Source organism: Filicampus tigris, chromosome 6, assembly GCF_054856515.1.
Source record: "Filicampus tigris isolate MCC_2025a chromosome 6, RoL_Ftig_1.0, whole genome shotgun sequence".
NCBI classification, from domain to species: domain Eukaryota; kingdom Metazoa; phylum Chordata; class Actinopteri; order Syngnathiformes; family Syngnathidae; genus Filicampus; species Filicampus tigris.
Genome location: NC_141222.1, coordinates 16,724,440 through 16,750,737, shown reverse-complemented (window position 1 = coordinate 16,750,737; position 26,298 = coordinate 16,724,440). Strand labels below are relative to the sequence as shown.

Here is a 26,298-nt window from a genome sequence, read left to right as displayed (position 1 = left end):
GTCTGGAACTTATCCCATGAGGTAAACTGGGGTTCACTACACTATTAAATGAGCAGCCTTTCGGATACCGTCAATCAAAAGTGAAGACATGAATTTAAATGCAGCTCAAGAAACGGTGAAGGTGTCCCTAATAAAGTGACTGATGCGTGTCCACAATGCAAGTGTGGTGAGGTCTCTCACACGTGAGTGGAGCCCACTTCCAACATTCCTCCTCCTCCTCCTCCACCGCATCATCATCATCAACAAGTCGTGAAGGATGAGAGGTGACCATATTTGTCCTGACAGCCCGTCGTCGGCGCGTTCTCAATCACGCATTATTACCACATTCGTATTCATTGCGGCTGACACGCGTCCTTTTCCCGGCGCTCAAATTAAAGCAAAGAGGATGCATTGGAAGGGAGGGGGGATCTTTATGGAAAAGGAAGAAGGATGGTGGTGGTAGGGTGGGGGGTTGAGGGGTGCTTGATGATGAAATGCCGGGCCTAGGCCACAGCTCATTGCATTCCAATTTGCATGCAAATGGCAGCGCACAAGACCAGGGCCTATATCACGGGAAGATGAGCGTCTACGGTCAGGAAAATCATTTCATGCACGTATGAGCTTTTGTGGCGTTGGCTCTTAAAAAAAAAAGAAAAAAAAGAAAAAGCATACCGATGAGAGGGTCGATCTCTACAGGAAGTTGGTACTGCTGCTCCTGCTGCTGCACTGTCGAGCTCGGGTGACCTGAAAGAGAAACAAGACACATGAGATTATTATTGAAATGTCACCAGGTGGATGGCTGGATTAGACTTCATTATAGCCACAGTCAATGGGTCACTCGCCACACCCCCACACACATCTACAGTCACACATTCATGATGTCCAAAAGCTGCAAAGACCAAAGTCTACATTGAGAAAGCCGGTGTGTGTATTCATTACAAAAAAAAATGTTGTATATTATATACATTTTGAAGTCATAACTTAAGAGAGAAAAAGTCAAAGTGACCGCCCCCCCAACTCCCCTCCTACGGTTGTGGGTCGGTATTCACAAAGTAGCACATTTACAGATTGCTCTTGGAAGCTATCCTCTGATATTCACTGAAAATCCCATCCATTCACTGTTTTTGTGCTCAGGCCAAAGCAATACAATTGTTAATCAGGCTCTATCTTGTGGAATCTTGGTGTTGTATATTTTTTGGGAATAGTCATATAATTTTGGAGTCATACGTTTGAGAAAAAAAGTTGTACTGTAAATGTTCAATAAAACGGTGGCAAATCTTGGAGGTAAAGTCAATAATTGCATACATCCAGTATAGATCATACTTTTTCCTCTTGTTATATTCAAACTAATCTGATAGGATTACAACGTTAATCATTTTGTGTTTACTTTTCCATTTTAAGTGTTGCTTTAATACTCCTTGGTAATGAATCACTATTTGACACAATAACCCCCCGAAATATGTACACATTACTAATTAAGCCAGTTAGATGTCAGCAGTCTTGCCGAATGGGCCGCTTGACTCCATTTGATCAGCCTTCATGCTCACAAATTTAGGAATATCAAATATGATATTCCTCTCACAGTGTGGGATGGACCAAGAATGAATCAGTCTCAGTTGATGTATGGAGGTGGACGTTTGGCCAAATGAAGGCTGCTAGGAGTGTCACATTTGATCCAAATGCGCACAGCAACACAGTCAACTGTCGGCTAAATCAAAGGCCGTCCTCCATTAGACCAGTACAAGATGAACCAGGGATGTACAAAAATTATTCTGTGGTCACATATTTTAGGAACGACGACGGCGGGAAAATAACAATTCAACAAAGTCTTAGCAGTAATCAATACAGACAACAAGGAAAAAAAATAGAAACTCAATCAAAAATCTTGTTTGACTGCAGAAATATTTCAAAGACGGACTTAGTGACGTGAACTATTAGCCTGACAAAAATAAAAACATGAGTTAAGACCATAAATAGGAGGAAAGATAGCAAAATTTGTGGTAAGCATAACAAAAAATGAAAAGAGCAAAAAATAGCCCAAATTAGTTTAAACAACAAAAAGATCAGTAAAATATCCAAAATAGTATCAATCTCAAAATAGCAGTAAAATAAGTAAAGTAAAATAAGTTGAGTTCAAATAGCAAAAATATAGTAAAAATAGTAAACATTGTGTTGATGGTGATGAAATCAAAAATACCTAAATTACTGCGAAATACAGCCGCAAAGATGTAAATACAAATAAATACTATAATTCGTAAATAAATTGCTCTAAATACGTTTTTTTTAATACTAATTACAATTCATTTATGTTGTCTTACTTTCTTATATGAAATACAAATACAATGACTATTTGACACACAATGGCAAAGCAAATGTGAGTTGAAAAAGTTAATAAAGTAAAATTAAAAAAAAAGAGACTCTCAAAACAATGATAACACATTCACACAATGGAATGGCGTCCAACCTGATAGGCCGTGCCACTTGTTGACGGCGAAGACGCGGCTGGCGGTGACTGTGATGATGGCGGGCGCCGCCAGGCCTGGCTGCGTGTTGGCGGCCACGTGGCTCACGGGCGAGTTGGATGGGAACTTGAGCACCATGATGACGTCCTGCTGCATCTGCTCCGTGAACATCAGCGGCGTCTGCAGGAGAAGATACTGTTCAGGTGTGCCCCCCACCCACCCCCGACAAAAACGAGGGATGGTGGCGACATGCGGATATGATGAGGATGGAAAGTGGGAAACATGGTTTGAATGGGGAAAAAGAGAAGGTGAAAGAGCGTTAGGACAGGAGACTTGAAACATTGACTTGTACATTCTGAGAGGAGACAGCTTTTATTTGGCCAAGAAAATAGTTCAACCAGAATATGAATATATGGCAACAATGTTAGTTAGCACAACAAAGCAAGCAAGTTGTTTTCTCCAAAACAATTTGCTGAGTTGTTTTTACTTATATCTGTAACTTGAGGGAAAAATACAAGGGAGAATTACTTCTGTAAACTCTTATTTTTGTTGTTGTGAAATGCGGGAAAGACAGTTGTCACAACAGCAAAACTTAAAACATTTTGTTGAATATCCCAACATAAAATTTTATCCATGTTTGTTGCCTTGAAATTTTGAGCTAACCCAACTTTTTTTACAGTGTAGAAATAGCAGTACTAGTAAAAAAAATATATAGTAAAAATACAGTAGCAGAAAAGTAGTCAAAAGAAAAAAAAAGTAATGACAAAATAGCAAAGAAGTAGTGAAGATGTAAAGATACCAACACTGGCAGTGAAGATTAGTGGGGGGAAAAAAGAAAAAATAGTAAAAATAGCAAAACTAATAATAGTATTCATTCATTCACACTCTGAACTGCTTATCCTCACTAGGGCCGCACGTAAACTTATAGTAAAGATAGCAAAATAGTTAAACAAAACAAAATAGTAGTAAAAACAGCAAACACAAGATACGTTAACATTATACAGTAAGTTAGTAGTACAAATAGCACAAATATAGAATACTATAGAACTTTATTGCAATAAAATCACTCTCAAGGACCAACACCCAAAATCAAAGAGGAAGTTGGCCATTTTGGTTTGAAGGAGGAATTTTGGACAAATTCTAGGGCTTGTACTTTGACAACATCCTAGTTGTTAAGATTTTGTTCCCTACGTAGTGTGGCGATCATTTCAAGGATTTACCATGAATAAGGACGTGATATGGCCTATGCTGCTTTAATTCTTATTGTTGTTTTTCATCCACATGAATCATGAAGCAGCTATTTAGCTCCCTTGCATGTAAAGAGGACTCCGATTCGTGTTTAACATCAAAGAGATAAGTAAATCCACTTTGTGTGTAGGCGTTAATGTGTGCGTGTGTGCGTGTGTGACAGCTAACCAGACACACCGACAGTACCATTAGCACTTACTCACATGCCGACACTCTTTAAAACACACTCAAATGGAGGAAGTTAAAAGAAGAAGGAAGGTAAAGAATCTTGACTTTGCAAACATCTCTTTTGAATTAGCTCTTATGTGAAGCGCTGAGTGTGACGTGTGTGTGTGTGCGCGTGTGTGCATGTGTTTGTGGTGGTCCGCGGGCAGCTGTCAGCACCACAGGGACACCACGCTAATAAGGACTCTCGGGGCTTTGGGTCCCATCGCAGGCGGCCTCACTTTTGGCCCTTAAAAAGCGGTTGCACTTCACGCTTTTTTGCTGATGTGTTCCAACTCGGGCGGTGGGAAATTGGGAAGGTGGGAAAAAAATCTCTTCTTTGGAAAGGCCATTAAAAAACACAAATGTCCACTTCATCATCATTTTGACATACTATGAGTGCTTTCCCGCGTTTGAATCGAATTCTACCGTGTTTACGTACGTTAACATACGATAATATGTACTGGTACACATATGGCCTAATTAAAATTGCTATAAATCCATACTAAAAATATGTTTTGAAAAGTGCTACAATTATTTTTATGTAAGAGGCATATGACTAAAAAATACCTGTCACAAAATTTTACTTTTTTGCGCACAGCTCATTTCTTAGTTTCAATAAACCAAGCATGGACCACCTGACCAGTATAAACAATGAGAATAATATACATTATCAGTATATTTTCATAACAATGGCTGACTTCGATAGACTTTTTCATGGGTCCTGTTATGGTAGTTATGTCCACCAAATTTCATATCGATCAGTGACACTGATTTCGGGGTTAATGTTATCTAACTTTCCATGCTCCCTTTTTCATGGAATTTACCCCCAAATGGCTGCTTCAGACCACAATGGCCAAGTTCCTCTTCAGTTTCGGCTTGGGTCCAAGACTTTTTTGTGTATTGTTATGATAGACATATAAACCAAATTTCATGTTGATTGGTGAAATTGGTGTCAGGGGCTAATTAAAAAAAAAAAAACATATTTCACTTTCCAGGCTAGTTTTGTTGAAATTCATCCCCCAAAATGGCTACTTCAGGCCAAAATTACTGACTCCATGTTCAGTTTCAGGCATGGGTCCTTGAGACTTTTTCAAACATCCAGTTATGAAAGATATTCAACCAATTCAATTCAAATGTAATGACAATCAGTGAAACTGTTGTTGGGGGCTTTTTTTTTTCTCTAAAATTCCAGGGCACGTTAATGTGTGAGGATTGGGGTGCCGTGTTTGTGCCATACATTTTCCCCCAGGATACACACATTTGCAAAAATTTGTCAGTTTTTCAGCATGTTGAAGCAGAATAAAGATTCCAAGAGATATCAATACACTACAGCAAAAAACAAACAATATATAAGTACCTATACATGTACCGTACTATTTTATGAAATAAAGCTTTAAAAACTGTCAAGAAGCACTTACCACTTGCATAGCCGAGCTTCGGGGTGTGTGTGGCTCGATGAGCAGCTGGCAGGGGGTCTGCCCGAAACTTTGGATTTGAGACTCGACAGCCTGGAATACACAGTTAATAGATACAGTCAACTCGAATACACCTAAAAGATATTTATCACTTCATATCAGCTACCGCGTGGATAAATACACACTCTCGCTCATATGAAAACACTTTCTCACTCCTTTGACACACACACACCAATTCATCCTACACACGGGGAATCAGAGGGCGGCGGCGTGCAGGCTGGTTAGGTGGTGTTAATGAAGAGGTATAGGACCATAAATGTCAGAGTCGACGCCGGCCAAGCAGCCTCTGGACATTATCACACCACTCAATGTCGCCAGGACTGCAGCACGCCATGGAATGAGCACCAGAATGTGGAGTGCAATGAGAAAATAAACTAAAAATTCCATTAAAAATTCCAAATGTTTATGTATATTTTATCAGCAAATATGTATTTCTATGTCCAAATGTTTATGTGTGTTTTATTATTAACCTCACAAGGGTCAAACTAACAAACAAACAAAATAAATTGTAATCATGTAAACATAAATGATTTAGAATAACAAAAAATATTTGAAAAAGTTGCATGGACAGTGTTTAAAATAAATACAACTGATATTTCAATTATGACTTTCAATTATGAATTATAACCTTTTAAAAAATATGAATCTGTAAAAGTATTTGACGTGTCATGTAAAAAGCATTAGGAAAATTACAGAGACACATTAAAAACAGCGATAGCATCAATATACAGTACGGTCTACTTGGCAGCAGATTGACCGCAAATGTAATTCAGAAACCACGAAAGATTTAAGCGACTGAAACTATAAAACATTCAAATTCTTTTCAAACATGAGCCTCACATAAATTTGAGGCGACAGCACAAAGCGAGATCGAAGCCAATTAAATGTGAGCGCGATAAGAGCGAGGTGACATGAAAACAAGCCGCATCAAAGTTTCTGGACGGTCCAAAGCGATGTCGGCCTGCGTGGGAGTGACAGTTTGTGTGAGTCGGCTGACTCAGTGAGAGCCAGCTCACGCTTCCAGGCCCACGAGTGCTATTTTTCCCTGAGAAACACCAGCCTCGTTGCTGCACTGACTTGAAAGCACGTTGATGTTAAAAGCACATTTACTGAACAAGACAACTTAAAAGCGACTTGAGCATCAACAAAAGCGGCAGTCGGGAAATGATCGCACAACAACTGAATTCAAAATATTCTCTCTTTAATATAAATCAGCATTTTGTCTCGAGTCCAAGTCAGTGGGTCCATTTACGTTTGTTACGTTTATGTTCATTTTACAACACATTTTACAACATTGCTTCACAAATAATTAAACATTAAAATTGTGTAAAAAAAAAAAAAAAAAAAAAATCAGAGCCATGTAAAACTAGCATATTGTGTATACTGTATTATGGAAATTGTTTTAAAGGTTTAAAGCAATGGTTTTGGGTGAATCGTACACTTTGAGGAATTTCTACTGGGTAATTTGTCCAAAATGGCAGCTTCAAACCAACATGGCTGACTTGATTCCTGTTCAGTTTTGACCAAGGCCCGTTCAGACCTTTTCATATATTTTATTATGAAAGACGTGCACCGTATTTCATGAGATCAATGAAATCTGTTACGAGGAGTATTTCTTTTTCAAACTTTCTATGCCAATTTTTCATGGTTAATTCTAAAAATAAAAACCAATCATGAAATTGTTAGATTAGGTACAGTATAAGAACAGGCATGGATTGGCTGTCTACTCGATCTTTTTGGCATTCATGAAAGAGTCTTCTGGTAGTTTCTGCTAATGTTGCGAGCATTAAAGATAAAATGACTGGGTGACGGTTCACTCAGAACGTTACAGTTAATGCAGTGACCCAAAACCATCTTATCTGGATGCCCATCATAATTGGCCTACATTTGTTGGCATACGCAAAAAAAGCATCACAGTTTACCATTGCAGCCGTAGCCCATTAGCTTCTGATTGAGTAGTAATTGGACAAGTTCACTCCAAAATGGCTGAATACCTGTTCAATTTCGGCCATGTGTCCGTGGGACTTTTTAGAGTGTCTTGTACAGTAGATATGTCCCCCATTTTCATGATGATGGGTGAAACCAGCCATATTATTGTAGTATAGTATGACTGCAGTATTGGAGCTATTTTTCCCTAAATTTCCAGGATACGTTTTCATGGTGAGTTGTGCAAAAATTAACACCATATGATGCCCACATTATATGTCTATGCAAGAAAGCGTCACGTTTTAGCGTTAACCATCCGTCTCGCGCCCTTACAATTGAGCCTCATTTTGGCAAATTTCCTGGGAGGACCTTGCCAAAGCACTAAATCTGGAATTCATCCAAAAATAACCACATTAAGCCAAAATGGCTGACAAAATGTTCAGTTTCATGCATGGTCCTCAAAAATTTTTTGTAAATCCCGTTGTGATAGACCAATGATTGACTTACTTTCATATCGATCTGTGAAACTGACAGAAGGGGGCTATTCTTTTCTGAATTCTTTTACATTCTAAATTTGATTATTTTTCTAAATACAGAGACGTAGGCCGCTACGTTAGCTTAGCATGTCACTATGTATGTTTGGTTTCTTCTTTACTGTGCTGCATTACATCAGCGGTTGACTTCATTGAGGGAAACAGTGCTCGATTGTTTACACCTTTGTCAGTGGGGTTTGTGTGACAGCAAAACGTGTATTTACTTATTTTGTTGAACTCACGCTTGAGCGCGAGCGTAGTGAAAGAGATCCTTCAGAGTGCCTCGTCTGCCCCGTCGAACTGTGGGAAAATATTGGAGACGCGGCACGCAATGACTGCAACATCCATTCACGGAGGAGAAAGCTAACATTTTCCATGCCATTCGGCGTGCTAAGTGAGAGGACAGCAGTGCAATAGTTGAGGTCACAAAGGTTGCCTTCTCCTCTGCTTAAGCGTTTTGCATCATCCCTCCTGTTATGCTGCGGGTCAATATGACCCATTTTTTAACATTTATCTATTTTTTCACCAGTTAACCATACGTTTTCAAAGCCATATTCACAAAAATTATCACATTCAAACATATCGGAGTGTAACCTACACTGGCGCGTTGATAGCATCTCCACCTACGAAAAGGTTTTCCAAACGCCTTTCATTTTTTTGGCATACGTGACAGTCACCAAGGAATACATTTAAATTTGTTTAAAGCATGTCCAAGGGGTTAAACTACTGTGTAAAAATGTTTGGTCTCTCTGTATGGCAGATTTTCAGCTTTTGCATGAGCGTTTGGAACCACATGAAAAGTGTTGTGCAGGCAGTTAATAAAGGCAGCTACATGGTAACGCAGAAGAGAACCGGTCTTGCTCTTTAAAAGAACCAAACACAACACGTCAGTCATTAATTGACCCGGTTAGGGGCAATTAGAAGGACGGACGAAAACCCACTTCGGTCCTTGCTTAGTCCGTCCTTTTAAAAAAAAACCGTTGCATCCCCTGTCCACGAAATAGGCGTCCGTCCACCGTTCCGTCCCTGGGACGGAATGTCCATCTCTGCCAATGACACTGAAACATCACCTCACCCTCCCCGCAAAAATGTCAAAAATTTGCCAATTTTCTCTCTGTTGTAAAGTTAAACAAATACTAAGGACAAAGTACTGCAAAACAGTTAAATGTTAATTATATTCTGCCAAATATCCAAAGCAGCATGGCCTTAGGAAATCCAACTCAGATGGGCCCAATATTCTTAAATACCGTTCAGATTATGAGGGACTACATCAGAAAATGTCTTCTCTGTAGGGGATCGCCACACCCAAAAAGTTTGTGAACGATGCTTTAACATTGTACAACATTCGGATGTAATTGACCAAGTATTAGAAGTGCTGTTTGTGAGATTCGAACGGAAGCGTCAGCTAATGTGTGGAAGCGACTCCTCACAGCCACTCAACCCGTCTTCATTACTGTGACGTTTACGAGGTCTCCACTGTAGGTCAGCGCGTCCCGTCTTATACGCAGGTGATTATACGATATGCAGTTGGGGGGCCCGTGACCAAGGCCAATCTCTTTTGGGGGTGCTGGCCCGTGACTGATGAGGCTTTTCTATATTCTATACATTTAAATGGCGGCGACGCCATACGACTCCGTGTCACCACCCTCCTCCCCCCGATGTGAACGCCGTTGCTTGATTCACGCTGCCACTTGACAAGACGGATCCACATGTCAAACATGACAAATTTATGCTAATCTGTGCCGATAACACAAAGGGGGGATAAAAAGAATTTGGACTAGATGCGTAATTACACTAAAATTTCATTTCATTTTTATTTCACCATTTAAAAAAGGGAAAAATGAATCATTACATTTGAAAAATATTTCAGGTTAATTTAAGTTTTATTTGAAATTAGTTGGTTTTTTTTTCATCTTCTATTCAAATTATTCAAATTTTATTTTATTTATTTAAAAAAGGGAAACATAATTTAAAAAATATATTTGGCTCATTCAGTGCCAGACATTTTCAGACTCTCTTTTACCCTAATGTTTGAAAAATATTGAAAAAATATATAAATAAGTTCCTGGGATTTAATGGCTCGACTGAAAAGACAAATATGTCCTTGGCAGTAAATAAATTTAATAAATATTGATTGATTAACTCATTCAATCCCAAAGATTGAAGAATGCCCTTGGCACTGAATGATTTTAGTAGGTTAAAATTACTAAAATAACTGAAATACAATCATATAACACAATAATAACAACAATAACAAAAAAAAACCTTGAGGTATACTTAAGTGATTCCACTTCACTTTAAATGCACGATGTCCAAATTTGTTTTACGCACTTTATCATTATTGTTAGTTTGCGTTGATAACAAAAAAAAAATGAAAAATTATTTCAACTTAGTGTAACTACATTTTTTAAATAAAAAACTAAAGGCACCCGAATGTAAGATAAATAATACGTAAATAATAAAATAAAAAGTTATGATCTTTGGGAATTATTATATCACAAAATGTTTTTTTTTATTTTTATTGAATGTGCCATTATTGTTACAAAATGAAGAGAATGTAGAAAAGAACAGCTGATTCTAGCGCCACCTGTTATTTTGACTTTCATTCGATGGCCTGCAAATTGCTTTTTATGTGGACATTCTGTACATCAAATATGTATTATAAAAAAAAGATGTAGCCTTACAATAACAGCTTCAGACATGGCCTGCCAGACTTCCAATAAATATGACTTCATCAAACAGTGAGAGTTACTGTAAACTACCCAAAGACAAAATAAATAACCAGTGGGATTTTTAAAATTTATTTCCTTGTAACCCTGCTGAATTCCGCTAAGTGTGCACAATCCTGACGAAGCTCAGTTGCAGGATTTTCCCGTAATCACGAGCGAAAGAGGGGGAAGCCCTACGTGGCCGTGAGAAGGCGACGTCGGCTGCGTGCTTCTCTCTTTGGGCAGAGGCAACACAGATGTGCATTAATGCATCTGCGCGCGCACACACACACGCACACACACGCGCACACACTCATAGCAGAGGCAAGACAGGAAGTAATCATGCTTCTGCAGCGGTCTCTGCAACATTCCCCAAACTGTGCTGATATATTCCCAACTCCCCGAAAGATGGAAACACAATCCTGTCCGTTTATGTCCATACATTTATAAACATGCATGTGTAATGATCGTGAATGTGCCAATCTCGCAAAGCGTGTGTGTGTGGTCTTCTGTAGTTATCAAAACGAGCATCAATGTGATTTTATAACCCTCACTGAGGCCATTTGGATCAGTCATTACATTGGTCAAGTCATTAAGTTTTGGATAAAAATGAACTAAGCAGTGTGAGTACTTGTCTTCTCATCAAAATGATGTGATTCTTAAATCCATCTATTTGAGGACGGATGAATCTGAGGAGATCTTAGACTCTCCTTATAATGGTGAATCTTAACTTTTGGTTCACACCTGATTACAGGTATGGTATAGTGCATGGCATCAACAAACATTGTCAACATTTTCACATCGGGGTGTACTGACATTTCTTGCTAGCCGTTTAGACACGTTTACTTGTCTATTATGTAAAATTAGGTAATGCATGGCATCAATTAACATCCCAGGTATGTACGATGGGTATAAAAAGTCGACACACCCCTGTTCCAATGTTCCTGCAACTATGGGAAGATGTGACTACAGAAATGTCTGAAAAGCCTAGAAGAAAATCTGAACTTTAATCAAAGCCACTTTAAATGGTGGCTCGTGTGGGCTGACTCCCATTTAATGAGTTTGAATGTGATTCATTCTGAACACAGATACCGTTAGAAGAGGGTGTGCACCACATTATCTCTTTTTTTTGGACCAACTCAGCAGTACAAGTTATAGTTCAAAAAGATTTATCTTGGTCTCATTTTGTTTATATCACAAAAACCTGACATTTGAACAAGGGTGTGTCGACTTTTTTCAATATCCACTGTGTCTGTCTCTCTTCCATGAATTTGGCCATGATTTTTTTTTTTTTTTTTAATAAGCTTATGCAATGCAAGGGATCAACAAACGTCCTTGTCCTCGTGTTTGGATTGGGCCAGATGAGACTTCGCAGCTGCCAAACAACACAGCCAAACCTAACCAAGCAACCAGGAACACACAAGCCACTTCCCCAGTCAACTACTTCTTCCTACCAAAGGCCAATCAAACCCAAATGTGCGTCTCGATGCCCTGACAAAGAACAGCCTCAGGGAGAAACCACAAGTTGCGCTCAAAGCTAGCTTTTCATTCGGTAATGGCCGACTCTGGGGACACACCCTTTGTCGTTTCAAAGCTCCCGCACACCACTCGGGGCGACGTGACGAGCCACAGGCCCCCACGACGCCACTTCCGAAGGGGTTGAGCTTAAGAACGTAAGTCTCGGCTGGCCGGGACTACACGGCGTGGGTTTATTTAACTAATTAAGGCGCTCAGACTAAGGACGACACGTGAGACGTGAAGAATCACAGATTCCACTCGCCGAGAAGTGCTAGACAAGGGCCGGGCAAACTTTTGCGCTTTTTTGGGCCGTTAAAAAGGACAGATGGGGCAGGTAATTTGGAGATCAAGTGGGGAGAAAAAAATCTTATTTTAAAAATTGAATAATGAATGTTGTTTTTTAACTATCATTTTATCATTGTGTCATACTCGTATCCCTCCAGCACGAAATCGATCGGAAATCACACGGTTGTGTTTTGTTTTTGTTTTTAGCTAGAGCTCAAAAACCATTGACTATGTGATAATGATACATTTTTAGATGTGATTCAAACAACCGGGGAAAAAAGGGCGACGATCACTTCCCAGTCCAGTGGAAATTGATGTGATTTCTTATACTTTAAAGCCTTGAAAATGTTTTTTTCTTGATCAGGTGCAGTGTCATCTCCAGGACCAAAGTCCACAAAACAACAAAATTAATCGGCTACTGCCATGTGCAAAACAAGGATAAACACATCATTGGGTTCTCCGCAGCCCCGGATTCAATTCAAATTGACATTACACGTATGAACCAAAAAAGGCCATAACACAATCCCTCTCGGTTTAAACAAAACACCCTACAGTAGTTGCTAGGATAATGCTAAAAGTAATGCTAAAAATTACTTGACACATGCCCATTTTGAAATTCATGTGACACTTCCAGGGACAAAATACATTCCAAAATAATAATAATAAGAATAATAATAATAATAACAATAACAATAACATGATATATAATAGGTGAACTATATAATATAAAAAATACAATTTCCTCAAAGAAAATATGGAACAATTAAAAAATGAAAATACTTTTTAAACAAGTTTTTGGAATACTGTTTATACCACTATTGACCAAATATTTATCAAGCAAAAAATACAGAAAGCAGAAAAAACCCAACTAAACAAAACACAGACACGTGATGCCACCATCTCACGCCCAAGCACTTTTTAGACTAAATAACACGCACCAGCTGTTAACGGTACCTCATACGCGCGTGCATGTATTTATGACCCGCAAAAATAATGAAGAAGCACTGATCCATTACTGGGGACTGTGTGTAAACCAAAAGAGTAGGAAATGGGCTTGGACTGTGCATGTGTGTGTGCATGTGTGTGTGTGTGTGTGCGTGTGCGTGCAAATGACCGCCACGGCGCGGTCATGAATCTGCATGCGTATGCCCTGAGTGTGTGCGTGCGGCTATAAGGCCAAAGAACATCTGGATGGGAATTAGGGTGAATGAGGTGATAAATCAAAGATCCACCCCTGGTGCCCGTGAAGCTGCAGTCACTCAGCATGAAGGGCATCTGAAGATGCGCGGCGTCTCCTTGTAAACCCGCAACTCATCTCCATCCCGCTCAAAAGACCCTCGCTGGAATTATTATTGCTGCTTTATTACAATTAGAAATGCATGAGTATAGATGACCATGATGCCCCCACCTCTACAATATAGTTCAGCGAGCACTCATCTTAAGATGTACAAAGTGTACATACTAGTATTGATAATCATAACAATCTGTTAACATTTACAATTTTGGGAATGAGAAATACGGTAATCCTTGCATGTTTGTGGTTCACTATTCAAAAATTCACATTTTGCCATTTTTCTATAGAACCTACCCCGACCCATTGGCTGAAAAAGTTACCCAATTGCAGTGGTCGCGTTCTTTCTGTAATGCCCTGAGAGGCTGCCAAAGCCCTGTCTAAATAGGATAGTAGTACTGTACAGTAGTGATAGTGAAAGCAATCCCGACTGAGGGACTAACATCTTGGTATGTTGGGAAGGAGATAGTTTAACCTGGATTGTTGGTGGAAATTACAAGAGTACTAGCATATGCATGCACTTCAGATGTATTTAATTTTTTTTTTAATAAAATAATCTGTAAGACATTTATTTCTAATGATTATGTTGTAAGAGGAGTTATTATTAAAGTTTTTTGAAAATATAGGCAATTACTTTTTGGGAGGTGGCACCACATGTGTTTTTCACTGTTCGTGATAGGGTTTTGTCCATGTTTTTTTTATAATGTAAATGTATTTGTATGCAACGGCTTTGCGGGTTTAAGGAATACATTACATTATTCTCCATCCCATGAAAATTTCCTTTCTGAAACATTGGGTGAAAAGTGTTTGGGTTTTTTCCCTCTCTTTTTTAAAGCATATCCCAGTTATTAAGACACTGGGAACTGTTTTAATTGTAAAAACAATTCTATTACATGTGTCTTCAAATTACAATAAAGTCCTTTGTTTTTTTAGGCTATATGGACACTCAGGTATCACACACACACAAATAATCTCATAAAGTAATCTTGAAATTTAACTAACTTTTGAATTATTCTTCATAAAACTAAATTCATCATGGTCTGTGTTGAGATCTCAAGTTCTGTTCGAAACTAAATAAAACTAAATTTGGATATAATCCAAATAAAACTCTAACCTTAGACCTTATCTGTAAAGTGAAACCATGTAGAATGATTGGTAGATGATCCACCCCCAAAACTCTAAAGTGCTGACGGGAACGTGGCCAACTAGCTGGCTGCTGGCTTGCCGCCTTTTTACTTCACATCAGATTGGTGAACTTGTCAGTAAGTTGTTTGTGGGGCTGCGTTTGCCTTTGCAGCGTTTGGTGCACATCGCTTTCGGGCTTGTGTGTTCAGAACGGAGGCCATGAATAATGAATGAACACCAAGGCGGAGGCTCGAAGCCGTTGGAGTGGAAGACTTGGTAGCGGAGTGCTTCGCTCAGCGATATCTGCACTGCGCATTGTTCATGCGTGCAACCGATTTAGCATCACAACTAATGGCATCTCCATGAAGTAAAGACATAGGGAAGGGACACATGCTTTTATAATAATCCCATTATACATCCATTTGCCCTAATGTGCATGTGTGTTTACTGCTGACTCAGCGTGGTCGTCAATGTGATGTAACTTCAGACTTTATCAGGCAAGGAACCTTCTTGGTTACTTTGATGGCTCAACTCCATTAGGTTTTATTGATTGAAAAGATAAAAACAAAATTCTAATCATAAAAATACATGCACCCAATAATTATGATTTTTAAAATTAATTTTAGTTGATGCCCTGAAAGGTTAGATTCTCTGAAATTCATTCAAATGTATTAATATCTATCTATATATACCTTTCTATTACTCTCTATTGCAAAATTTGTAATCAATATATTTGTTTAATAATATCTTATATCAAAATGTTAAAATCGTTATAATTCATCAATTTATATCTTATTAAATTATGCTTGTGATTACACGATTTGAACTTTTTCTTGTCATCTGAAACAAAACTTTATTTTTTCCAAGTTCACATGAAAAACAAACAAACCCCACGCAATGCAGTAAATAGATTAGTACGTAGTATAGGTTTTTCAGTTCGAGTTTGATGTTCCCAAATATGATTCCGTGGGATACTAATACGCGTCTCACCTCTCTGAGCATGGGGTCGTTAATGGAGCTGAGGTTGACGGCGCCTTCGTAGGTGAGATAGTAGAAGACGTTGAGGGATCGGGTGGCCTCGGGCCCCTGCTGCTTGTAGCCAAAGATCAGGTCGATCCACTGGTGGAGCTGGCACGACACAAACTCGCTCTCCAGAGCCTGCAAGACAACATTTGCAGATCTAAAGTATTCATTCAACAAATGAAAATTCATTTTGACAGTGACAGCGATTGTTTCAGTCTTTACATTTTTTTTGTTTATTGTATACATTCAAGTCAGATAGCTGTCGACTGAAACTGACATCAAAGTGCCCTCGGGCTCGCATTGTGAACGTCTCAGCCGTTTTCTTGGTTTGGTCACGTGACGTTCACAATACGAGTCCGACGTCACTATCAGTTGACAGCAGAGGGCCGGTATAATGTCAAAATGGTAATAATTATTCCACCGATTCAATATTCGTCAGAATACCATGTTTCGGCTAGTGAGGGCCCATAGAACATACATTAAAGAAAATAACATTTTTGACTTTAATTCCTTGAGTTTCTAGAGTTGAGGGCTTTTATTGTAGTACCACGTTGCACCACAACATGCAAGGCAGCACCGAGCTCCACTGAATGTACATGCAGCATAAGTAAGAGCAAGAAGAAGAACCAGGTCCCCTACTGAGCTGCAGTAATAGTCATTCCCCATAGAGCAGGGAGAAAATAGGCCTATGAGGAAAATTATTTAATCTCTGTGCTGCTGCTCGGTGTGTTAAAGATACAGTTACAGTGACAATGCTAATTTCCGTCAGCATGTCTGTGGTATTTTGCATTATATGTTTGCTTTATGCTAGCAGACTGGCATCAGACAGGCAAATAGTTTGGTGTTAAAATATACAATGTTCACTTCTCTTTTGTTTAATGCGTTACAGTCAACATCAACTGTAAGTGGTGACAAACAGCTTGACGCAAGCACAAGTCTTTTTTAGAGAACTGTGCCAGTGAGAGCCTTCTTTATGTTTGAACAGGCACTAGAGAATACTTTTTAACGTGTTTTATTTAGTTTAAATGTTTCATTTTAAATGTATTTAAAGCATGTGGGAGGTGTAAAGCTACATCAAATAGTTGTTGTTTTTTGTAATATAATCTCTATATTTCAGCTATCCAGATTTCACTGGTGAGTCTGGAACTTAGACGGCGCAATAAAAATTGTTTCACTGTACACTGTCTTGATGACATGATGATGATGACGCGACAGATGTACACCATCGTCGCTAAACATGTTCATCATGTCATTAGCGAGGAGCGTTAAATGTTGTCAAGTCCTGAGAGAACGCCGGCGAGTCGTTCCTGCCACGCAACCTGCCAATAATTTCTCTAATGAGCAAAAAGCACAACGCGTCCATATCTGATCATACGAGGAGCATCCGGACATTAAAGGTACTCTTGTCGTTCATTAGGGAGACATTGCGAGGCTGCCGTCTTTGTTCCTCCCTCTACCAAGTGCGCTGCAGAACACCGAGATGCGTGCCGCTTTGCCTCCTCATTAGCCAGCCAAGGAGGGGAAAAAACATTTATGGCGGGCCTCGTAAAAAGAAGGCAATTGTGTTAATTTGTGTAAAGCTGTCGGCGCCACAAAAGCCCCTCTAAGCACGACCAAATTAGAATGAGACAGCCCTTGATTGTCATTGCTGCCTTGTGTCACATTAATTTGCGGCAAAACATTAGCCAGTCCTGCACTTAAACGGCAATTTATATCATTTAAATTTTTACGGCGGAGTCACAGCGCATCCCTCACTTAAATGTGACTTTCTGACAGCTCATTCCGCCGCTAATTCGTCCCCAATCTCTTAATTACTTGCTCGCAATCGCATAAGAAACCACGGGGAGAAAACTGGAGAGTGCAACTCAGGCACAGACCAGTTTTTGTTGAAGTGTGTATGCTATTTTATTTTTTATTTATTTTTTTATCACTTTCAAGAACATTTCAAAGGGGATTTGTTAGGGTTGAAGTAACCCTTAACGGAAATGCTTAAAGAAATCAACTTTATTGTATACCGTATTTTTTTGGACTATAAGGCGTATCGGTTTATAAGGGTAATGAACAGGTTTATTTTGGGAAATTTCCATTTTTAGGGCGCAATGGGTTATAAGACCCACTGGGTTATGAGGGGCATAACTGCACATTAAGGGAAACAAATCAGTAGAACAAATGAGTCAAACTTTATTCAACTTCAATTCGACATCCATACATAATGCGCGCCTGATTATAAGGCGCTATAGAAACTCATGCTGTGGCCACCGTCGTCATCAGACCTCAACCTTGTTGACCCTAGTGTATAACGATACCAACATTTTGACTTTGATACTATACTTGTATAAAATACCTAGATATCGGTACCTCAACAAAAATCTAAAATCAGCTAAATTAAAACTGACAAAAAAACCTTCAAATTTTTAAAAATGTGTTATTGATTAATTCTAAGTATTAGGATATACTTGATAAGCAGTGTTAAACACTTGTGAACATTTGCACACATGCGGGGGAGTAAGGTAAATATTAGACTGTTTCTTTCTACATTTGATTATTTACATTTTATAGACTACATGTAAATTAATTTTTTAAGAAAAGTTTCCATTTTTGTTCTTTCTTTTTCTGGTTCTTTCCTCAATGAAAAAAACTTTCATAGGACATTTCAAAACGTAACCCCAGAAAATGATGTCTTATTATCAAATTATTGTGTGACTTTTTTTCTTTACTCTCGTAACTATTTAAACATTTTTCATATATTTAAAACCACTCAAGGGCCATTCAACTGCAAATGGGGGAATCCAGCTACATAGTATTTCGCTGTATTAACAATATTTCTCTGGCTAGACAATGCATCAACCCATGCTGAAGAAAATAGCAGTGGTGCTGTGGTAGGGTGGAATAAAAATCTCCGGACTTCCAACACTTTTGAGTTCTTGTTAACTGAACATGATCGTCAAAAAATTTATTGTATGTATGTATGTAACGCCCGAATTACATCAGATGTGTTCTTCCTGTGAATTACACTAAATAGGACATGGCTATCATGTTTTGGATGAATGAAATAACATTTATAAGTATGTTTTTTTTTTTAAATGATGGGGGTTAAACATAAGGTGTATAACCATAGATCTCTACAACTGTGTTTTTGTGTTCCTTATGCTCCAGCACTGACCTATGAGAACCCTACACTCCTCTTTTACTTGCTAAAAGCCAAAGGCTGATGCGTATTTAATATGCGGCACAATCTACTGTCAATCAGAGTGTGGAAACAAAGACGAGCCGCCGTGTTATTGTATGGATGCCTCCAGAGGCCTGCCCGCATGGAAATCACTCACTTCACTCGTTTAAGAGTCAGTGTAACACCGGGGGCCTCCAGCCAGCGTACATACGAGACTAACTGTCCAAAACTGTCCTTCTTTGGTGTTTTATCAAATGACAGAGCAGTACAATGAGGTCAAGGCTTTGGAATTTGACGCGACTGGATCTCTAGAATTGAAAAGAGAAATTAATGGAGTGGAGAAGGATTTTTTTGAGACAATGACTAATTATTTTTTTGAGACAATGACTAATTAATTCCAAAATATTGCACAGTATAATTTTTTATTGCTTACACTTTAGAAAAAAAAAGCCATTTGGAAAAGCTTTTAGTACCTTTACCTCATTTAAAAAAAATAATGCTTGAGTTCATAGATTTGCATGTGGTTAAGTCAAGACTTGAGTACGAGTAGTTTTGCTGAAAAAAGAAAAAAAGACAAATGAAACAAATCATGTATTTTAAGTTATTTGGCTAATGTTTTTTTTTAATCAAGTTATGATCCTCAAAATTACGAACAAAGGTGAAAAACGAATTGTGAAATATAAAGTATTATGCGACAAAGTAAGATAACATTTGACCGTGTGCCAGGTTGGGTGTGTTGTGCTGAAGGAGCAGAAGGTTTGGGCCAGATAGCGGATTCCTGAGGTGGGATCGAGTGCCCCCTTCACAAGAAAGCATGCGGGATTATTGATGGACCAATTAGCATCTAGTTTGTGTGCCACCTTCATCCACAGGGGCTGCTGAGATAATTAATGAATAATTTAGCAGCCTTTATGTAAATTATGATGGAGGCAAGGGTGGGGGGCATTAGAAGTCATCACAATCCCACGTTACTATTGTTTCATATTTGACAAAGTACACGGAAGGGACTCACATTTGTCATCGGTGGGGCGATTACATTCACAAACAATAACCTTACTGAAATATCAATGTATATGCATAATAAGTTCATTAATTCACAAACATGTTATCATATCAAGTATTTGCAGCAATCTTTATTTGTTGGAACATTATATTGGTAATCATTTTTATTTTTGACTGGTAGACTTTTCTTAAATTGACAAAAAGAAAATGAGCATTTCGTTAAGATCTGACCTTTGAGAACCAACTACGTTTTATGATGAATCATCAGACTGCAATTTTTTTGTCACCCATCAGTATGATACATGGTTCAAATTTCGCAGCAATCAGAAAAGATGTCTTTGAAGGAACCCTGAACAGTAAAACAGATGCTTCAAACTAAAATGGCAGATTTCCTACGTTTTTTTGGAGCATTTGTTCTTAAGACTTTTTTTAGTAGGTTTAAACAAGATAGACATTTCTACCAAATTTCATGATAGAGAGTGAAATAGGCTTTGAAGGTGAATTATTTAAAAAAAAAAAACATCTGCAGGAAACTACACAGTCAAAATGGCCAATTCAACTGAAAATGGAAGACTTCCTGCACCTTTTCAGGCTTGGGTTCTTGAGCATTTATTGTGGGTCTGCTCAGGAATAACACACAGTGAAACTGGCTTAAGGTGCCGAATTTTCACAGATTTCTAGGCGTTACTGACCAAATAGACCTTACCAAATATTCACTCTCATAAACACTCCTGCAAAATTTGACAAGTCATCAAATTTCGCGGCCGCGCTGTGCCCACAGGAAATTAACAAAACACACTTCCTTCATAATTTATAGAGTCACCAGTCTGTCTAGTATACGAGGTTAAAATTGGGCAAAAGTTGGACAATATCTCTAGTACCACTCTATCTTTGAGGGAGCCTTGGAAATGGCCAAAATGACACTAAAAAGGTCGCTTCCAACACAAATGGCAGACTTCCTGTGTCATTTCTGGCATGGCTTCTTTTTGTGGATCTAGTCATGATTGACATTCCCGCATTTTTTTTTTTTTTTTGTTGCTAAGGTAAACTGGCTTTCAGGGTTGAATTCTTTTAACATCCTACAGTACACTACAGAGCCACAGTGGTCACTTTAAACCAAAATGTCTGACTTCCTGTGTCTTTTCAGTTGTGAATTTGGGACAATATAATCTGGGTCTACTCACATTAGACAAGCCAACCAAATTTCATGTTGCTACATGAAACCGGCTCCAGGGGCTGAATTTGTTTTTTAATTCCAGGTGGCACTATCAAGACAGTTTTTTGGGGCCACGCCCATGACCTCTGCCAAATACAAATTCGCACAAGGTTGAACGTGGCTGAAAAATTTGGTGAGTTTCTGAGAGAGTGAAAGTCTTTAAAATGGTGCTTTATTCGGCCCAAGAAGAGTAACTACAAAGAAGCAATGCAATGACCAGAGTTCAATTTCAAGCATTTGTCAAAATAATCAAACAATAGCTCCAGGTCCACATGTGTCCAAGCTCCGCGTATTGAGGACCCCTGGTCTAAGTGTCTTTTCCAAAATCTCGACTGTTTTTTTGTTCCAGTCGTTGAGCGGTGCTGTCTCACAAATGCCAATGAAAATACACCAAAAAAACTAACATGCCCAGACTGTGTCAGATTACTTGAATTATTTTCCCCTTTGAAACATAAAGCATGTCACCGGACAAAAAAAAGACTCAATCCCCCCCAAGAAAAACCACAAGAGACATCTGCAGACGGACACTTTGACTGAGTCGCTGTCAAAGGCCGACACTTTACAGACACCACATTTTTATTTTTTCTAAAGACACAATATCCTTGCCATAGATGCCAAGATACTAAGTGATCAGTCAAGCAACTGCCAGACACTTAGCTTTTCTTGATCATGATCTCAAAAACGCCACCTTTGAACGTTTTTTTTTGTTTTGTTTTTTTGTTATAAGACTAGGCCATGACTGTGATCCTTATTTTCCTTCTCGAAGGTCTGAAAGGCCACCAACGGGACTTTATGATTTGTGTTGTGGTGTCTGGCTTTCTCATAGTCCACACTGAGTGGGATTTGCTTTAATAATGTGAGTCCAAACTCTTTGGGCTCTAAAAATCCATTTGAAAGCCACCTAACAAGTCAATGCACTTGATTGCATGCAAATAGTTGCGCATGTTCGATGTGTATTTGGTTGCACATGTTTTGTGTGGTGTTGCCAGCGCTACAAATGTTTTCGTTTTGTATCGATTACAGAAAGATAAAGCAAACGAGTATACAGAAAACATGTCTTATTATGACGTGTTTTTAAGGGGCTGCTTGGTTTACTAAAGAGTTCCATTCTTGGTGTACGGTGTTTCCTTGTCCCCAATTTTCTATTTGTGTCTTCACCACCCGGAAGTGGAAGACGTTTGTTCTCCTCCTAAAATAACATTGCCTTATTTTGCAATAATTCTTTTTATTGCGAAATAAATGCAATAGCGAAAATGTGCAAGTAACTGACGCCACCTTGCTTGGCACAAAGATAGCGCCAGATGGCCCCAAAGCAGTGTTTTTTTGTTTGTTTTATTTTAAAATCAGACATGGCTTTGGCCTGAGCACAAAAACAGCAAATAGGTGAGTTATTCATAGACTAACAAAGGATACACTTATAAAAGTAAAAATCAGCGGCCGGGCGAATTTGTGAATGCCGAACTGCAAATACCTAGGGGTTTACGATACTTAAATTCAAATAACCAAATATGCGTAATAATTCCGTAAATTCTCATTATTAAATACAACTGCCCCCTTTTGACTTTTCCTTCCAGGTCAGCCTTCATTTTTTTTTCACCGCCGCCTTCTTTCTTCCAGTCACCCGATCCTCGCGATCAAATCCATTGGACTTGCCCTGGCCTGAAGGTTGGCAAGCACTCTGATTAAAGGGCTTATTAACTCGCTGTAAATGAGAAGCCTACTGTCATCCAGGGAGTATGGACCGAGGGGCCCGCCTCGACACAGACGAGAGGGGTGACGTAAGGAAGGAGAACCTCAGAGCCGCCGTTTCCTTTATTCACATGCGAGAACCGCAGATGCGGTGGGGGCGGGGGGGCTGTGTCGGGCGGGTATCCGACCCCCACCTTTCTACCCGCTTTGCTAATTAGACAGGTCATAACTGCAAGAGTTGTGGCCGTGGGTCAACGGCGGCAGTCATCGGCAACCTGAAACACGAAACCAAGCCCTCCACTGCCTTCATCCACTCGAAGAAAAGACTCATCTGGAAAAGAATGCCAATGGGCAGTGATTGGGCCAGTATCTCATCAAAACAAACACGTCACGTCAGGCCAGGCCAGGGTGAGTCCAATTTACGGCACTGGACAAGCAAGTAAACAACACTGATTGGGAAGTAAATGGGCGAAACTAATGGCAGTGACTCAGCGTCTTGGTTTGGTTTCATTTTGGAGTTTAAGGAGGTAACTATCCCTGATGTTAATCCTGTACATCTATAATATAGATAAACGGAAAAAAACTGACAGTTTACAACAGAGTTATAATCTTGCGTAGGAACATAAGATAAATTGCAACACTTTTCACATTCCCAATATTGACACTTTTTCCACAAAAATGTTTAAAAAATCTGATTAATTGATACATTGAAGAAATTCACTTCAAAAAATTATTTCTTAACCGTTTCAAATTATGCAAACATCAACATTTTCAAAATTCTAAATAAAAATCCTACGGATGACCTGTTTTCTGAATCTGAGCCGTGATCGGTCATTGTGAGCAGTTGTGATGTCATTTTCAGTCGACAGAAGACAAAATGTCCGCCCCCAGAGATGGCTAAAAACGAGTGCATTTTGCTGCTTAATTTATATTCCACAAATGCTAAATTAATCAGAATGCCGTGTGACAATTAGTGGGCCTGCTGGGAACATACTCTTGAAAAAAATATGTTTGGGTTGACTTCGGCTTTAAGCATAGACATCGATACATAGAGTCTAACAGAGGATTATAGAGTCTATGCAGAATACTTCTCTGGGCGTGAGTGAAAAAAATATATTTTTATCCCACTTTACTGAGCAAGATTTTATGACTTGAGTTATGACTTGACTTGCTTTAAATTTGGTGGCGACTCAACTTGACATGCTTGATTTTTTTTCCACAATGACTTGGGACTTGCTTGAGACTTGATGGTTACAACTCAAGACTTACTTGTGACTTGCACATATGTGACTTACTCCCATCTCTGGCGTGACCACTCGGACGAGTGTCTGGTAAGCCCCGACAGTTGGCGGACAAATTTTCAAAGGCAGTGAATTAGGCAAAAATGAGCCTACCCTAAATGCTGACAGCCTGACATGGTTACAGTTGCTACGATCCATCACGAACAGACCACACCTGTCAAATGTGTTTGTGTACATCTTTGTTGTTGTTGTTTTTTACAAACTTTATCCACTTCTGAGGTAATCGTGATGTCACTTCACGAATTTCAGTGTCAGACTGATGATGTTTTCTCTCAAAGTGGCGCCGCTCATAATTTGCTGAATAATCCCATTTTTAATTTCTATTCCACAAACGTGATATTAATTAGAGTACTGTGTTTAAAGTAGTGGGAGCACATAGAACATATTACTGCAAAAAATATTTTTGATTTTTGATTTTGCTTATTGGAAACAAATGCTAATAGCTCTGTTAGGTATCGCTAAATTGTGCTAATAATGTAGCTACTGCTTAGCTTTTGCCTTTGACGATCTTGACTTACTAAAAAGTTCAACAGAAGCCAAAACACCTTACACGGCTTGTCTGTTGAACAGACACTGAGATAAGGACAAAGATGTAGGAGAAGAAGAAGAAAGGAGTTTATCCGGGAGGATTGAAGAGAAGGACAACATTAGCGAGCCGGCATGTCAGCGGCAGTAGATCAGCACATTTCTCAGGCTCTCCCTTCGTGATGTCACCGAAGAAGACGAGTGAAATAGCAAGAAGGGGGCGGAGGGCTCGTAAAAGGCGGTAAACATGTCCTCCCGTGCCGTACGAAGATCCTCCTCCGGCGAGCGCCGTCTGACATTAACCAGATCACCGCCAGCTCCTCGCCACGCCGTCCCGTTCCCATCGCGCGGCAGTGAAGAGTAGATTAGCGTGGAGCTAACGGGGAGGGCTACTGACACTCACTCAGTCAGCGTGTCAGCATGTCTTGCGGTGGTTTACCTCAGCTCACACGTGCGTCCCGGTGGAGAGCGCAGAGAAGCTTGTGGGAATGAATTTATGCGCAAGCTTGGATAAAAGGGGAACGTAAACAGACGTCACATGACGCTTCATTATGGATGGCCGCCCATGTGAGCGCTCGGCGAAGTGTGGGAAGAAACGCGGGAGCTACTTTCGCTTTCTATGTAATAAAGTACATCCACTGGTACAAGCTCAGTTCAGTGAGTTCTAGAGCTTTTGCTTTGGCTTTTTGGTGAGCAACCTCAACAAGGAGTGTTCTAAGACATATAGAAAGGTGACTAAAAAGTCACTTGTGTGACTTTTTTGAGTGACGTATCCTGCATTTTATAAATTGGTTATTCATTATTGTAACGTCTAAGTGGTGAATATGTTATTTCTATAGGCTATTATTTCTATTTATATTTTTTTGAAAGCCAATTATCCCTCACTTATTGTTAGTAAGGTATTATATACAGTACCGTATTTTCCGGACTATATGTCGCTCCAGAGTACAAGTCGCACTAGCCATAAAATGCATAATACAGAAAAAAATATATATAAGCCGCACTGGAGTATAAATCGACTCCCACCCTCTACCCCCTCTCGGAATCCAAGTTGTCTCTGTCGCGTAACGCAAATAAATGTGTCCATATAGATCAAAATAATAAAATTGTGCGCTTAGTACACATCATTTCCACCGAGCTACGATGGTAACAATTAGCTAACATCCACACATGTAGAATTACAAGAAAGTTATGGTAAGATAACTTTAAACTCACCAAAACGGTCGTTGATCGATTAAATAAGTGTTTTATTTATCGCCGACCATGTAGAATGTTTCCAAGTCTCCAAAAGTATTTTTGTATTCGGTCGTAATTATCTGTTCTCTCCTCCGCTATTGTGCGTGCGTGTGTGTGTGGCTGGCTGATGATGCAAGACCATGCACTGCCAGGCACGGCGCCTTTTAAAGGAACAGTACACTATTTTGTATAGATGGATTGATAGACAGATTTACTATTTTAATTACTTATTTAACACAATATTAGATTTTAACCGTTTAAATTATTCATGCATTTTAATAGCTTTTAAGATTTATCTTTATGTTCTTTATGTGGGTTAAAATAACATGTGAAATGATATACAGGTAATATTATATAATAATTATTAATGTGTTAATAAT

General features: G+C 39.1%; 1 protein-coding gene across 9 annotated transcripts in view; it reads right to left on the bottom strand.

Annotated features, from left to right (window-relative positions):
- The window catches only part of lrba (LPS-responsive vesicle trafficking, beach and anchor containing), a 231,251-nt gene that overhangs the window by 19,719 nt on the left and 185,234 nt on the right, over positions 1-26,298 (bottom strand). For 5 of the 9 annotated variants that reach the window (XM_086032881.1, XM_086032886.1, XM_086032888.1 and 2 more), the window contains 4 exons: positions 15,748-15,915; positions 5,315-5,404; positions 2,444-2,636; positions 652-723 (listed from right to left, as the gene is read on the bottom strand). In XM_086032881.1, the coding sequence (XP_085889007.1) occupies positions 652-723; positions 2,444-2,636; positions 5,315-5,404; positions 15,748-15,915 (523 nt within the window). The remainder of the gene's footprint in view (positions 1-651; positions 724-2,443; positions 2,637-5,314; positions 5,405-15,747; positions 15,916-26,298) is intronic. The other 4 variants (XM_086032889.1, XM_086032885.1, XM_086032887.1 and 1 more) reach the window with 1 other exon arrangement.